The sequence below is a fragment of the Canis lupus genome, chromosome 31 (genome assembly GCF_048164855.1).
Source record: "Canis lupus baileyi chromosome 31, mCanLup2.hap1, whole genome shotgun sequence".
Classification (NCBI taxonomy): domain Eukaryota; kingdom Metazoa; phylum Chordata; class Mammalia; order Carnivora; family Canidae; genus Canis; species Canis lupus.
In genome coordinates this window covers 29,180,078-29,195,651 of record NC_132868.1, presented here as the reverse complement: position 1 = coordinate 29,195,651, position 15,574 = coordinate 29,180,078, and the positions used below count along the sequence as shown (strand labels likewise).

General features: G+C 47.8%; 1 protein-coding gene across 1 annotated transcript; it reads right to left on the bottom strand.

Moving 5' to 3' along the window:
- Positions 1 to 10,913: 10,913 nt before the first annotated feature.
- LOC140622249 (ral guanine nucleotide dissociation stimulator-like) lies at positions 10,914 to 15,235 on the bottom strand. The gene is made up of 6 exons (XM_072807953.1): positions 14,926 to 15,235; positions 14,428 to 14,538; positions 13,632 to 13,825; positions 12,999 to 13,058; positions 11,906 to 12,099; positions 10,914 to 11,668 (listed from the first exon to the last, which is right to left on the bottom strand). Exons 1-6 carry the CDS (start codon positions 15,061 to 15,063, stop codon positions 11,163 to 11,165), a joined length of 1,203 nt encoding a protein of 400 aa, XP_072664054.1. The 5' UTR covers positions 15,064 to 15,235; the 3' UTR covers positions 10,914 to 11,162.
- Positions 15,236 to 15,574: the final 339 nt, after the last annotated feature.

Below are 15,574 nucleotides of genomic sequence, written 5' to 3'. Positions count from 1 at the left end.
ATTAATTGTAGAGGCAAGAATATGCAAAGGGAAAAAGACAATCTCTTCAACAAATGACGTTGGGAAAACTGGACAGCTACACGTAGAACAATGAAGCTGGACCACTTTCTTACATCACACAAAAACAAACTCAAAGTGTTGACTAAAGACCTAAATATGAGACTTGAAACCATGCAAGTCCTAGAAGAAAACATAAGCAGTAATTTCTTTGACATCAGTCATAGATGTCTCTAGGTATCTCTCTTTTGGCAAAGGAAATAAAAGCAAAATTAAACTATTAGGATTACACCAAAATAAAAACTTTTGCACAGAGGAAAACAGCAACAAAACAAAAAGGCAACCTACTGAATAGGTGAAGATATTTGCAAATGATATATTTGATGAGGGGTTAATATCCAAAATGTCGAAAACACTTAAACAACTCAACATCAAAAGAAAACCAAATAATCCCATTAAAAAGTGGTTAGAGGACATGAATAGACATGTTTCCAAAGAAGATACAGAGATGGCCAACAGAAACATGAAAAGATGCTTAACATCACTAATCATCAGAGAAATGCAAATCTAAACCACAGTGACATATCACCTCACACCTGTCCAAATGGGTAAAATGAAAAACACAAGAAATAACAAGAGTTGGCAAGTATGTGGAGAAAAAGGAACACCATGTGCAGTCCTGGTGGAAATGCAAGCTAGTGTAGCCACTGTGGGAAAGAGTATGGACAGTCCCCAAAAATTAAAAAATAAAATAACCGTATTATCCAGTACTGAGTGGTAACCAAAAGAAAACAAAAACACTAATTCATAAAGATATATGCACCCCTATGTTTAGTGCAGCATTTTTTACAATAGCCAAGATATGGAACCAATCCTAGTGTCCGTCCACAGATAAATGGATAAAGAAGAGGTGGTATGTGTACACACATACACACACACACACACACACACACACAGCAGAATATTACTCAGCCATAAGAAAGAATGAGATCTTGTCATTCGCAACAACATGGATGGATCTAGATGGCATAATGCTAAGTGAAATAAGTCACTCAGAGAAAGACAAATACGGTATGATTTCATTTGCAAGTGGAAACAGACTCTTAACTATATAGAACGAACTGATGGTTACCAGAGGGGAAGTGGGTGTCAGGATGGGTGAAATAGGTGAAGGGGATTAAGAATGCACCGATCATGATGAGTACGGAGTAATGTATAGAAATTGTTCAATCACTATATTGTATACCTGGAACTAATAAAACACCGCATGTTAATTATACTGTACTAAAAGATGATAAATCAATTTTAAACTGTAAAAATATCATCATCCATGTATAATCATAGATATTTTTATTAAAATAAAGAATTCAAAAAACCCCAAAAAAACAAAATAAAATAAAATAAAATAAAATAATTCCTTAAAGTATAGCTAAAAAGAAAAAAATAGATGAAATTAACTTTGCTATTTTTAACCCAATAAAACCAAATCTTATTATTTTAACAGATAATCAATATAAATATTATTAATAAGTATTTTATTTTTTATACTAATATTTCAAAATCTAGTGCATGATCTATGCATAGAGTATATCTCAGTCCAGACTGGCCATATTTCAAGTGCTTATTTGTGCAGAGGCTGCTTTTAGGCAATAGTTTTGAGCAATGGAAACCTGAGTAAGGTAAAATGAGGCTGAATGCAAACAGGCTCATTAGGTGACCCACTTAAAAACAGCCATAGGCCCTAGCTGACCAATGAGCTAACTTAAAACCAGGCACAGTCACCAAAACAGGAAAATTCCATATATTCCCATACCTCTTCACTCCTACACCCCAACTGCTTTCTGGAAGGCTGTTCCCTTGTATCCTCAATGAACTTAACTTCTTTGCTCTGCCTTGGGTGAATTCTTTCAAGTAGGGCACAGGTGGGACTAGGTAGGGAGAAATAGCCACGGGGTTATGGGATCAGGCTCACAAAAAATCCAAAAATGTGGAAGTGAAAGGAAACCAGAGATAAAGAAACAAACCAGGCCATCCTGTCCTAAGTGTCAGAGGTGGGGTCTTATTATAACAGCTACTTGTTTCCAACAAAAAATTATCGATCCCTAAAAAGGAAGTAAGCCATTAAAGGTGTTATCAGCAGTGATATCAATAGAGATACTGAAAGGATTTAAGTTCCCCAGGTGGCTTTTTTTTATTTTTAATTTTTATTTATGATAGTCACACACACACAGAGAGAGAGAGAGAGAGAGAGAGACAGGCAGAGGGAGAAGCAGGCTCCATGCACCGGGAGCCCGATGTGGGATTCGATTCCGGGTCTCCAGGATCGCGCCCTGGGCCAAAGGCAGGCACCAAACCGCTGCGCCACCCAGGGATCCCCCCAGTTGGCTTTCAATAAAAGACCAACCCTACAAGTCCCCAGTGCCTGTCAGGACCCCTCTCACTCCCCAGAGCATTTTCTGTATTCTTGCTTAATAACTTCTATCACTTTATGCTCTCTTTTGTCCATTGAGATTCATTCTTCGACTCCATGAGACAAGGACCTAGCTGTCCCACTTCATTTTCACTGCCCAAACCTCTGGCCTCTGCACAATCAGGTTGCCCCACTATTAGCCCCATGTGCAAGTAGCCTACCATTTAGGAGGAGATAACCCGAATGGCTCTGTTACGGGAGACTGACAACTGAACTCTGATAAGAGACAATGACTGCCTTTCATATCATTTTAACTCCAATATAAATGCCAGGCACATAGTAGACAATCAATAAATACTTGTTTTGTTGTTAAGTATTATACTTTTTGGTTAAAAAAAAAAGACATAAAAAGATCTTGAAAAATCAGGACAAAAAAAAAAAAACGTCTTTGAGAGGCTAGTTTGCAATATGGCAAGTTACATCACAGAAAATAAAAATGTGTCCATTTACACAGCCACTTCCATCCTGACCACCACATTGCCCTATTATAATTACCCCGAGCTCAAAGTATCATGGCCACTTAAAGATGCTTTGAGCTGAGAAAAATTGGGAAAAGATGATGGGAAAAGGGCAAGAAGAACCTACAAATAATTGTATCACTAAAGGTTAAAACAAAAACACATTCATCCACATGTATATTTCTGCAGCCTCCAACTTCTAGTCCACAAATCCAGCCTCACTTTTTGTACTGTGGTTCAGCTGCAAGGTTGATGATTATTTCCCCATAAAGAAAAGAAGTGAGGAATTACGATCTAAACACTGAGCCATTAATTATCAGAGTCTGTTAAATTTCATTCTAACCTGGTAAATTTCTGTTTTCTCACTTTCTTGGAAGAAAAAAAAAGCACCAAGCTTATATGATTTATAATAAAGAATCTCATTTTTCCAAATGTCAGCAGATAGTTTTCAAGTCTACCCTGAAAGAGTAACATAGCAACCTTGAGAAAGGGAAGAACTGAAGAATAGAAGCCCAGCTTGACCCTAACTCTGCTTATTTTTAACGTGCAAAACAGCAGTAACAAGTAACACGTAACAAGTAACAATAGATTTTTCTGCATCCTGTTGACTTCAATGTACAGAGGGAAAACTTGTCATTTTCCATATGGTAATCCAATTCATGTGTTGTTAATGCTACTTGGGGATGTGAAACACTTAAAATTAACATCTTCAAAAGTTCCATCAACATTTCCACACTCAAAGGGAGAGACATTTATGTAAAAATGACCTCTGCTGCTTCAAGGATCATGAGAAAAGTGAAAGAACCGAGAAATGTTCTCTCAAAGCAAATTCAGAAAACACTGAAAGTCCAGCTCTGCCTTTAGCTTCTGCTCTCTCACTTCCCTCCTTCTACACTCTGCATTTTGGGGGTGGGAGTGGGGGTGGAAGCGCATGTCTCCTTTCTATCTGAGCAAGAAGTACACAAAAAGCTCCTAACTAGATGAGAAATTTGTTGAGGAATCGAGGATTTCTTCATTATGGTACCTGTCTGCTTTCCCAGAGGTTTCAGCTATCTGCCTGTGTTTCCTAAATTTGGGCCCAGACTTCTGAACTCCCTTCAATGTCCTCCTTGTCCTCCTCTGCCTGATTCCAAGGCATCATTTGGACCCAGAGGCTGGACCCAGCAGTATCTTACACATCTGTTTTGGGCTCCTCTCTCACAACTCTCCTGGTACCAAGAAACTAGACCTCAGAAAAGCACCCACAAGGTGTGATTTCCCAGAAACCCCAGCAACACTACAGATGGAATCATCAGGAGAGCTGTGGAAACAATGCACTCTGAAAAGAGAAAGCTCCTGTGCTAAAAGGACAAAGCATAACCCAGGGCCTGTGTGATAGACAGCTCCAGCCAAAGTTCCAACCTTGCCTCCGCCCCATGCTCCCAGCAAACATGACCTATGGAGGTACACAGAGTGGGGAGATGTGTGGCAATGGGGAGCCAGAATCCTACTTTACTTCATTTCATGAGGATCAGAAACCATGCAGCAAGGATTTTACAGTAACTTAGGTTGTATCTAGGACTGTATATGAATTTTAACTTTCAACTTCATTACTTCTCCTACTGAAAAATATCAACCATTTTTCTCCAATTCCTGTCACTTCAGTATTATTTCAAGCCTTATGAAAATGAAATAATATCTCTCCAAAATGAGACTTATAAAAAAAAGGCTATATATTCTTAGAGTGGACAATTGATTATAAAGCTTTACTCTCCAAAATGTGGCTGCAAATTGAGACCAATGTGGGAGATAAGGACTGAGAAGTATCCGTTGTATGCGGTAATTATGAAATTACTGGTAACTGAGGGTGCCTTTTGGGAAGAAAGACAGACTGCCACATATTGAAGAGTGAATGGAAAATGTAGGAGCAGACCCAGCAGGTGTTCAGTCTTTCGAGAGCCCTGGTGAGTTAAAGAAGAGGCACTGTGTATTTAGAAGAACATCTGGAAGAGTTATAAGAACAGACACCTTAGCGTTATTAGGAACTCGCTGGAAAGATCCAGTTAAGGAATAAATCTACTAAATAATAAAAGTTTAACAGAGTACATTTTAAAGACCTAGTTGATTTTATTAATCGATTCACGTATCAGGTAACATTTCATCTAGCAAGTGGAGGGGAGCTCCAGAGGGCTATGAAAGTGAAGGATCTTTATTTTTTTTTTTTTGAGTTGGGGTTTATTTTTATTTCCAAGAAGTTAGGGTGCATCCTTAAGATGACTAAAGAGGATGCTTTTACTTTTTTTTTTTTAATAATAAATTTATTTTTTGTTGGTGTTCAATTTGCCAACATACAGAATAACACCCAGTGCTCATCCCGTCAAGTTCCCCCCTCAGTGCCCGTCACCCATTCACCCCCACCCCCCACCCTTCTCCCCTTCCACCACCCCTAGTTCGTTTCCCAGAGTTAGGAGTCTTTATGTTCTGTCTCCCTTTCTGATATTTCCTACCCATTTCTTCTCCCTTCCCTTCTATTCCCTTTCACTATTATTTATATTCCCCAAATGAATGAGAACATATGTTTGTCCTTCTCTGATTGACTTATTTCACTCAGCATAATACCCTCCAGTTCCATCCACGTTGAAGCAAATGGTGGGTATTTGTCATTTCTAATGGCTGAGTAATAATCCTTGTATACATAAACCACATCTTCTTTATCCATTCATCTTTCGTTGGACACCGAGGCTCTTTCCGCAGTTTGGCTATTGTGGACATTGCTGCTATAAACATTGGGGTGCAGGTGTCCCGGCGTTTCATTGCATCTGCATCTTTGGGGTAAATCCCCAACAGTGCAATTGCTGGGTCGTAGGGCAGGTCTATTTTTAACTCTTTGAGGAACCTCCACACAGTTTTCCAGAGTGGCTGCACCAGTTCACATTCCCACCAACAGTGTAAGAGGGTTCCCTTTTCTCCACATCCTCTCCAACATTTGTTGTTTCCTGCCTCGTTAATTTTCCCCATTCTCACTGGTGTGAGGTGGTATCTCATTGTGGTTTTGATTTGTATTTCCCTGATGGCAAGTGATGCAGAACATTTTCTCATATGCATGTTGGCCATGTCTATGTCTTCCTCTGTGAGATTTCTGTTCATGTCTTTTGCCCATTTCATGATTGGATTGTTTCTTTGGTGTTGAGTTTAAGAAGTTCTTTATAGATCTTGGAAACTAGCCCTTTATCTGATAGGTCATTTGCAAATATCTTCTCCCATTCTGTAGGTTGTCTTTGAGTTTTGTTGACTGTATCCTTTGCTGTGCAAAAGCTTCTTATCTTGATGAAGTCCCAATAGTTCATTTTTGCTTTTGTTTCCCTTGCCTTCGTGGGTGTATCTTGCAAGAAGTTACTGTGGCCGAGTTCAAAAAGGGTGTTGCCTGTGTTCTCCTCCAGGATTTTGATGGAATGTTGTCTCACATTTAGATCTTTCATCCATTTTGAGTTGATCTTTGTGTATGGTGCAAGAGAGTGGTCTAGGTTCATTCTTCTGCATGTGGATGTCCAATTTTCCCAGCACCATTTATTGAAGAGACTGTCTTTCTTCCAATGGATAGTCTTTCCTCCTTTATCGAATATTATTTGACCATAGAGTTCGGGGTCCACTTCTGGGTTCTCTATTCTGTTCCACTGATCTATGTGTCTGTTTTTGTGCCAGGACCACACTGTCTTGATGACCACAGCTTTGTAGTACAACCTGAAATCTGGCATTGTGATGCCCCCAGATAGGGTTTTCTTTTTTAAAATTCCCCTGGCTATTCGGGGTCTTTTCTGATTCCACACAAATCTTAAAATAATTTGTTCTAACTCTCTGAAGAAAGTCCATGGTATTTTGATAGGGATTGCATTGAACGTGTATATTGCCCTGGGTAACATTGACATTTTCACAATATTAATTCTGCCAATCCATGAGCATGGAATATTTTTCCATCTCTTTGTGTCTTCCTCCATTTCTTTCAGAAGTGTTCTATAGTTTTTAAGGTATAGATCCCTTACTTCTTTGGTTAGGTTGATTCCTAGGTAACTTATGCTTTTGGGTGCAATTGTAAATGGGATTGACTCCTTAATTTCTCTTTCCTCAGTCTCATTGTTAGTGTATAGAAATGCCATTGATTTCTGGCCATTGATTTTGTATCCTGCCACACTGCCAAATTGCTGTATGAGTTCTAGCATTCTTGGGGTGGAGGCTTTTGGGTTTTCTATGTAGAGTATCATATCATCAGCGAAGAGGGAGAGTTTGACTTCTTCTTTGCCAATTTGAATGCCTTTAATGTCTTTTTGTTGTCTGATTGCTGAGGCTAGGACTTCCAGTACTATGTTGAATAGCAGTGGTGAGAGTGGACATCCCTGTCTTGTTCCTGATCTTAGGGGAAAGGCTCCCAGTGCTTCCCCATTGAGAATGATATTTGCTGTGGGCTTTTCGTAGATGGCTTTTAAGATGCTGAGGAATGTTCCCTCTATCCCTAACTCTGAAGAGTTTTGATCAGAAATGGATGCTGTATTTTGTCAAATGCTTTCTCTGCATCTAATGAGAGGATCATATATGGTTCTTGGTTTTTCTCTTGCTGACCTGATGAATCACACTGATTGTTTTACGAGTGTTGAACCAGCCTTGTGTCCCGGGGATAAATCCTACTTGGTCATGGTGAATAATTTTCTTAATGTATTGTTGGATCCTATTAGCCAGTATCTTGCTGAGAATTTTTGCATCCATGTTCATCAGGGATATTGGCCTGTAATTCTGCTTTTTGGTGGGGTCTTTGGTTTTGGAATTAAGGTGATGCTGGCCTCATAGAATGAATTTGGAAGTACTCCATCTCTTTCTATCTTTCCAAACAGCTTTAGGAGAATAGGTATGGTTTCTTCTCTAAACGTTTGCTAGAATTCCCCTGAGAAGCCATCTGGCCCTGGACTCTTGTGTCTTGGGAGGTTTTTGATGACTGCTTCAATTTCCTCCCTGGTTATTGGCCTGTTCAGGTTTTCCATTTCTTCCTGTTCCAGTTTTGGTAGTTTGTGGCTTTCCAGGAATGCGTCCATTTCTTCTAGATTGCCTAATTTATTGGCGTATAGCTGCTCATAATATGTTTTTAAAATCATTTGTATTTCCTTGGTGTTGGTAGTGATCTCTCCTTTCTCATTCATGATTTTATTAATTTGAGTCTTCTCTCTCTTCTTTTTAATAAGGCTGGCTAATGGTTTATCTATCTTATTAATTCTTTCAAAGAACCAACTCCTGGTTCTGTTGATCTGTTCCACAGTTTTTCTGGTTTCGATTTCGTTGAGTTCTGCTCGAATCTTTATTAACTCTCTTCTTCTCCTGGGTGTAGGATCTATTTGCTGTTTTTTCTCTAGCTCCTTTATGTGTAAGGTTAGCTTTTGTATTTGAGTTCTTTCCAGTTTTTGAATGGATGTATGTATTGCGATGTATTTTCCCCTTAGGACTGCTTTTGTTGCATCCCAAAGATTTTGAACGGTTATATCTTCATTCTCATTAGTTTCCACGAATCTTTTTAATTCTTCCTTAATTTCCTGGTTGACCCTTTCCTCTTTTAGCTCGATGGTCCTTAACCTCCACGTGTTTGAGGTCCTTCCAAACTTCTTGTTGTGATTTAGTTCTAATTTCAAGGCATTATGGTCTGAGAATATGCAGGGGACGATCCCAATCTTTTGGTATCAGTTCAGACACGATTTGTGACCCAGTATGTGGTCTCTTCTGGAGAAAGTTCCATGTGCACTTGAGAAGAATGTGTATTCAGTTGAGTTTGGATGTAAAGTTCTGTAGATATCTGTGAAATCCATCTGGTCCAGTGTATCATTTAAAGCTCTCGTTTCTTTGGAGATGTTGTGCTTAGAAGACCTATCGAGTATAGAAAGAGCTAGATTGAAGTCACCAAGTGTAAGTGTATTATTATCTAAGTATGTATTAACTTTGGTTATTAATTGGTTTAAATATTTGGCAGCTCCCACATTCGGGGCATATATATTGAGGATTGTTAAGTCCTCTTGTTGGATAGATCCTTTAAGTATCATATACTGTCCCTTTTCATCTCTCACTACAGTCTTTGGGACACACTTTAATTTCTCTGATATAAGGATGGCTACCCCTGCTTTCTTTTGAGGACCATTTGAATGGTCCATGGTTCTCCAACCTTTTATTTTCAGGCTGTAGGTGTCCTTATGTCTAAAATGAGTCTCTTGGAGACAGTAAATAGATGGATCTTGCTTTTTTATCCAGTCTGAAACCCTGCACCTTCTGATGGGGTCATTAAGCCCATTCACGTTCAGAGTTACTATTGAAAGATAGGAATTTAGTGTCATCATGATACCTATTCAGTCCCTGTTTTTGTGGATTATTCCCTTGCACTTCCTCTTTCTTTTACAGGGTCCCCCTTAATATTTCTGGCAGAGCTGGCTTGGTGGTCACATATTCTTTCAGTTTCTGCCTATCTTGGAAGCTCTTTATCTCTCCTTCTATTCTGAATGAGAGCCTTGCTGGATAAAGTATTCTTGGTCGCAGGTTCTTCTCATTTAGGACCCTGACTACATCCTGCTGGCACTTTCTCGCCTGCCAGGTCTCTGTGGAGAGGTCTGCTCTTGTCCTAATGCTTCTCCCCATAAAAGTGAGGGATTTCTTGTCTCTTGCTGCTTTAAGGATCTTCTCTTTATCTTTGGAATTTGCAAGCTTCACTATTAAATGTTGAGGTGTTGATGATTTTTATGGATTTTAGGAGGAATCTATCTCCTGGATCTGAATGCCTGTTTCTCTTCCCAAGTTAGGGAAGTTCTCAGCTATGATTTGTTCAAATACACTTTCTGGTCCTCTGTCCCTTTCGGCGCCCTCGGGAACCCCAATTAAACGTGGATTTTTCCTTCTGAGGCTGTCATTTATTTCCCTTAACCTATCTTCATGGTCATTTAATTGTCTTTCTCTTTTTTCCTCAGTTTCCATCCTTGCCATCCACTTGTCTTCTATGTCACTCACTCATTCTTCTACCTCGTTAAACCTCGTCGTTAGGACCTCTAGTTTGGATTGCATCTCATTTAATTGATTTTTAATTTCGGCCTGATTAGATCTAAATCTGCAGTCATGAAGTCTCTTGAATCCTTTATGCTTTTTTCTAGAGCCACCAGTAGCTTTATAATTGTGCTTCTGAATTGGCTTTCTGACATTGTATTCGAAATTTTGTAACTCTGTGGGAGAGAGGACTGTTTCTCTCTCTGTGAGATCTGTGGGAGATTCTTTGTTTTGAGGTGAGTTTTTCCTTCTAGTCAGTTTGCTCAGTGCAGAGTGGCCAACAACATGTTGTACTGGAAAAAGGAGGAAAACAGAAAAAACAAAGTAAAAAAGAATAAAAAAGGGGGTGGGGAAACAACAGAAACAAACAGGAAAGAAAGAACAAAGGGAGTATCCTCTGATTCTATATACTGTAAATCCCTCGACTTCCCCTGGAACTTTCCAGTGGTGCTTGGTCAATAACTTGCTTTTCCCCTGACCTTCCAACTGGCCTTCTGGGGGAGGGGCCTGCTGTGCTGATTCTCAGGTGTGTGCACCTGGGGGAGCTGCCCAGCCCTCTGCCAGGTCTACAGTTCAGTGGGATTCTTTATCCTGTGAGGCCCCTGCTCAGGCCCAGGTACAGGGTGACACCAGGAGGGACAACCACAGTGGCGGCGGCCAGCTGTCCAGACCTGGAGTCAGCTCCCACAGTAACTACTGCAGCTCCTAGAGCACACGGGACTGGGTGCTCCGGGGTAGGGGCACGATCTGCACAGCTCTGGGCCTGGCTGCAGGAGTGACCCGGCTGTCCTGTGTCCTCCCAGCCTCTGCCTGTCCTGGGGGAGCCCCGGATCCTCGGCTGTGTCCCCTGGTGCCCTGGGCTCCGGGCCTGCAACACTGTGAATGGACCTAAAGTACCATGTTGTGTAATTTAAAAGCATCAGAGTCAATTTTGTGTAAAGTTAACTTATCCTTTATTACAATAAAACTCTATAAGCCATTATACAGGTTAAAGGTTAAAGAAAAACTCAAAATATAGAAACAGTGAAATAACAGGTGAGGGCAAGCCCCTGTTGGGCTGCAGCCATCACGAGCCCCGCGGTGGGAGCTGGGGCGGGCTCCCGAGGTGGTCAGGGGGCTGCTAACGGGTCAAAGCAGGTTGTTCCAGAGGGAGGTTGCAGGTCTGGCCCTCTGGGGACCCCGATTGCAGGCACCAGGGCCTACTCCTCCGGGGTGGCCATGGGAGCAGGGGGCTCCTCCTCATCGGGGCAGGGAACCATAGGTTCGAACAGCACGTGCACCACCTTCACCTCAGGAACCAGCATCTCTGCCTTGACCAAGTCCTCATCTCCAGCAGCCACTATCCCTTCAGACCCTGAACCTTCCCCAGGCTCCACAGTGGGAGCTGGGGCGGGCTCTTCGGGTGGCTCAACGGGTTGCTCCATCCCTGAGGCCAGTTGCTCCATCGAGTTAGGTGGCTGGGGCACATCCACGACCTCGAGAGCAGGGGGTGGCGCCTGCTCCTCCTCCAGGGCTCCCAGGGGTGCAGGGGACTCCTGCAGGGCAGCAGTGACCACTATCTGCAGGGGCTTTGCCTCCCCAGCAGGCGGCTCATCGCAGGCCAAGCCCTCAGCCCCAGCAGCCAGGCCCCACGGGGCAGCAGGCCCCACGGTCGGAGCTGGGGTGCGCTGCAGAGTGGGTTCAGGGTGTTTTCCTCGGGCCAAAGCTGTAGATCCAAGAAGACAAAGTATCACCACCAGGACGGACTGTCCACGTCCCTCCCAAATCAAGGCCACTCTTCCCACCACTCCCCATGTGTGAGGGCAAGAGCCCTGGGAGGTGTCCCCAGGCTGCAGCCCGTGGGGTGGGGTGTGAGCCCACCCCTGCTCCCGGCCCAGCTGCACGGAGGCTGCATCCGCGGGCCCCCCCTGTCCCCAGCTCGGCCACCCCCAGTCCTCCTCACCCCCAGCCTCTCGCTCCGCTGCATGGAGGCGTCTGAATTGCCTCAGGTGACGCAGGGCCCGGAGATGCGCATCTGTGCCTGGCATGTGCTGTCTTAGTATTTGGAGGAGTTTTATAAGGGAGGGAAATTCTGGGAACTGATGAAAGTCGTCCCCATAATAATTCAACCATATTTCCATCATGAAGGAGATGGCCCTGGGGAGGGACAGGCGGGCACAGGCGTCAGAAGACAGGGCTCCGTCACATGCAGGTGTCCCGGGGAAGCCCTGCAGGACCCGGGGCCTGGCTTCCCGCGCGGGGTGTCGGAGGCCAGTCCTGCTCCTCGTCCCCCTGCCACCTGGCGGTCCTGCCTGCCACAGGCCTGCTCCCTGAGGAGGGGCTGGGATGCAGCCTCTGTGCGGGGAGCCCAGGCCCAGCGGGGTGACCATCACCATCTCTCCTGGAGAAGCGGGGCTCCCTCCTCAGCCTGGTCCCTGCCCACCTGCCCCTTGAGTCCACCGGCAGGCATCAGGGGACGGGGGGCGTCTGGCCTGTCATTGCCCTCACTGCACACACTGTCGCTCTGGGAAGCTCCAAGGCAGGAGGGCTCGGGCTCTGTGTCCTGCCAGGCCTTGCCAGGAGCCGCCCAGGACCGCCACCTTCCCTCCTGTGGCTCTGGCTGCCTCCCTCCCGAGGGGCCCCCGGGGGTGTCCTTCCACTGACTCTAATCTCCCATCTCCCACGGGGCGGGGGCCGCCTGGTCCGGGAGCCCTCACCGGCCCTCCTGAGCACCTGCTGTGCCCCCGGGTCCAGGTGCCACCAGATTGGGGAGTGCGATGCTCCCCACCCCCTCTGCTCTGGGTCCCAGGTGTGGGGCAGAGAGAGGGTTGGGGGGGATGGAGAAGGTCTCCCTGAGGGGTCCCAGTGCCTCCCACCAAGCCCGCACCCCATCCACCGCTCTCCTTCGCTCTTTTCCAGAAGGGGCGTTAGACCTTTTCCCTGTCACAGGAATTGCAGATGTGTGGGGTGAGGGGGCAGCCCCCCCACCCCCCCACAGCCCCTTCGCTGCCCTCCAGGAGAGGGAAGGCCCTCCTGCAGGAGCCGGAGTCACTCACAGTTTCCAGCACTGCAGGACCACATCGTTGTTACCCCACGCATCTGCGATGCACCCATACCTAGAGGAGGGCGGGGACATCCCATGAATCGTCCTGTGGATGCAACCTCATCATGGGGGCTGTCACCCTCTGACCCCGACTAGGCCGGAGCCCCGGGGGCCGTCAGCTCTGTGCGTGAGGCCACGGGCAGCTCCCGGAGAAGCGCCCGCACCTGCTGGGGCCTCCTGAAGGCTTGAGCATGAAAGGGTCCGGCCAGGCCCATGGCCCATATCCTAGTGGGCTTGGGGGGTCCCGGGGTTCCCCGGTCTGGCTGCCCCAGGACACAGACCCCCGATAGACTCTCAAACCTCCCTTTCAATGGGGAAACAGGCCGCTCAGGACCCTGGTGATGGGGGGGCGGGGAGGAGGCACAGGCCTGGTCACGGGGAGGAGGACGGCTGCTGAGCACAGGCACAGCCCCTCTGGCCGACCCGCCACAGGCCAGGCCCCGGGGCTGCCCTCCAGGACCCCGCTAGGCCCTGGGGGACCCTGCTCCAGGCGGGGGAGCAGCCCGAGGCCGGGAAGCTCACACCATCCCCAGCCTCCCCAGCAGCAGGTGGCCCAGCCCTGGGCTGCGGAGGGGCAGGTGCTCACTCGGTGAACAGCAGGTCCAGCACCTCGTCCGTGGTGGCGAATGTACGATAATCCTCTAAAAAGCTGAAGATGTAGATGACGTCCCTGCGCTGCAAGGCGAGCAGCAGTTGTCGGACTTTGTACTCCAGCAGCTCCGTCCGGGTGAGCTTGGTCAGGACGATCTGATGCCCCTGCCCGGCCGCGGCCCCTGCACCCTGAGGTGGGACAGAGGGGACGTGCAGCCTGCAGGGAGCCGCCAGGAGGCCTGGGATCCCGCCCCGGCAGGCCCTGCGCTGGGGCCCCGTGGGCTTGAGGAGCTGGGGCTCCCTCTCCCGCTCAAGCTCCCTGCCTGTCTCTTACACAAACAGGACCGACTATGCAATAGAGAAACAATCTCAGAGGATAAATGTTCAAAATATTTGGATCAGTACAAGGACCTCCAGAGACACAGAGAGAGAGACCGAGAGAGGCAGCCGCACAGACAGAGGGAGAAGCAGCCCGTGCAGGGAGCCCAGGCGGGGCTCGATCCCGGGCCTTGGAGATCAGGCCTGGGGGAAGGCAGGCGCTAACCCCCGGGGGACCAGGCTTCCCCTGAGGGCTCTATTCTGATGTTCCCACGCATCTGTGCGCAGGGACTCTGCATCTGGCCCAGGCAGGGGCAGGGCCATGGGGGCAGGTGTGGGGAGGAGGGGATCCAGACTCATGTGGGAGCAGGAGTGTCGGGGGGCCCAGGGGGTAGCAGGCTGGCTTCTGGGACCCGGGGCCCTTCCTGCCGCATCGGGGCCCGGGTGTCGGGGGGCCCAGCCCCTGCACTCACCCTGAGCCCGCGCTGGCCTCCATTAGCTGCGCAGGGCACCTCCCTGCTCCTGGAGGCGGTGGGGCAGACGACCCCTTCCTCCCGCTCGCGCCCCACGTCCCGGGTGGAGCTCTGTGGAGACAGTGCCCGGCAGCCAGGCAGGAGGCCTCAGCGCCCGGTCTGGCCCCCTCGGCTGGGCCGCACCCCCAGCTGCCTCCACCCAGACACCCCACAGTGCAGGCGGCACCCACCACCCCTGGAGAGAGGAAAGGGATGCGGCTGCAGGGCCTCGGGGTGACTCTGGGGCGGGTAGAGGACCTCAGGAACCCTGTTTCCCCCCTGCCCACCTCGACATCAGGGTGACCCTGAAGGGATCCCCGGGGAACCTGCCGCCCTGCAGCGTCCCCCAGCCTACATGGGACCTGCCCACACATCCCTGGTTCCCTGAACCTGAGGAGGAAGGAATGGGGCTCGCAGGATGGTGGCACAGGGGGCCTGGCCTGGCCTGCGCTGTGTTACCTGACGGCGCCTCCTGATCACCGCCCTGATGCCTTGGTACCTATGCTGGAGCCACTGCCTACAGCATAGGAACAAGCCGCACCCCTGGGGTTCCTGGGAGCCAGAGCCCCCAGAGGTGGGCCGGCAGCAAGAGAACATCCTCCAGTAGCAGATGTCTCCAGCCAAGTGAGCCTGAGCTGGGGCTGCACTGGATGCGGGTGCCTGGTTACGGGGGTTCCGAGTTCTGTTGGGCTCTGTGACACGGCAGTGACCTCACTTCCTGGGACCCCCTCCCTGACCCACTCCTGGAGGAAGCTGCAGGGGCAGCGCTCGTGCTGCCGACGCCCCCCTCCCTGCAGGCGAAGGCCTGTGCACACAGGGACACAACCACACCCCTGTCCACAGGCCCCAGGGAAGGACTGTATGCACCCAGGGCCCAACCTGAACACACGCCTGGGTTCAGACACGACTGTCCAGTCTTCCCCGGTTTGACCCTGGAGAAGCTGTTGTGCCCGTCGGGGATGGTCTGCATCTTGCCTGTGGGACAGGGGTATCCTAGCGGGTGCTTCTCCCAGACGTCCCCAGGCCACTGTGGCCTCATATCTATGACCTTGGAGGCGGGTGTCACCTGCAGGACATACCTCCACCCACACGTTCTTCCTTGGTGTGT

Bases quoted from the DNA above. Each gene is read 5' to 3' on its own strand.
- LOC140622249 (XM_072807953.1), bottom strand. From the start codon at position 15,063: ATGTTCTCTTGCTGCCGGCCCACCTCTGGGGGCTCTGGCTCCCAGGAA. The intron at 14,539-14,925 runs GTAACACAGCGC...CTGTCTCCACAG, and splicing joins TGATCAGGAGGCGCCGTCAG to AGCTCCACCCGGGACGTGGG. The intron at 11,669-11,905 runs GTGAGGAGGACT...TTGGATCTACAG, and splicing joins AGCGGAGCGAGAGGCTGGGG to CTTTGGCCCGAGGAAAACAC.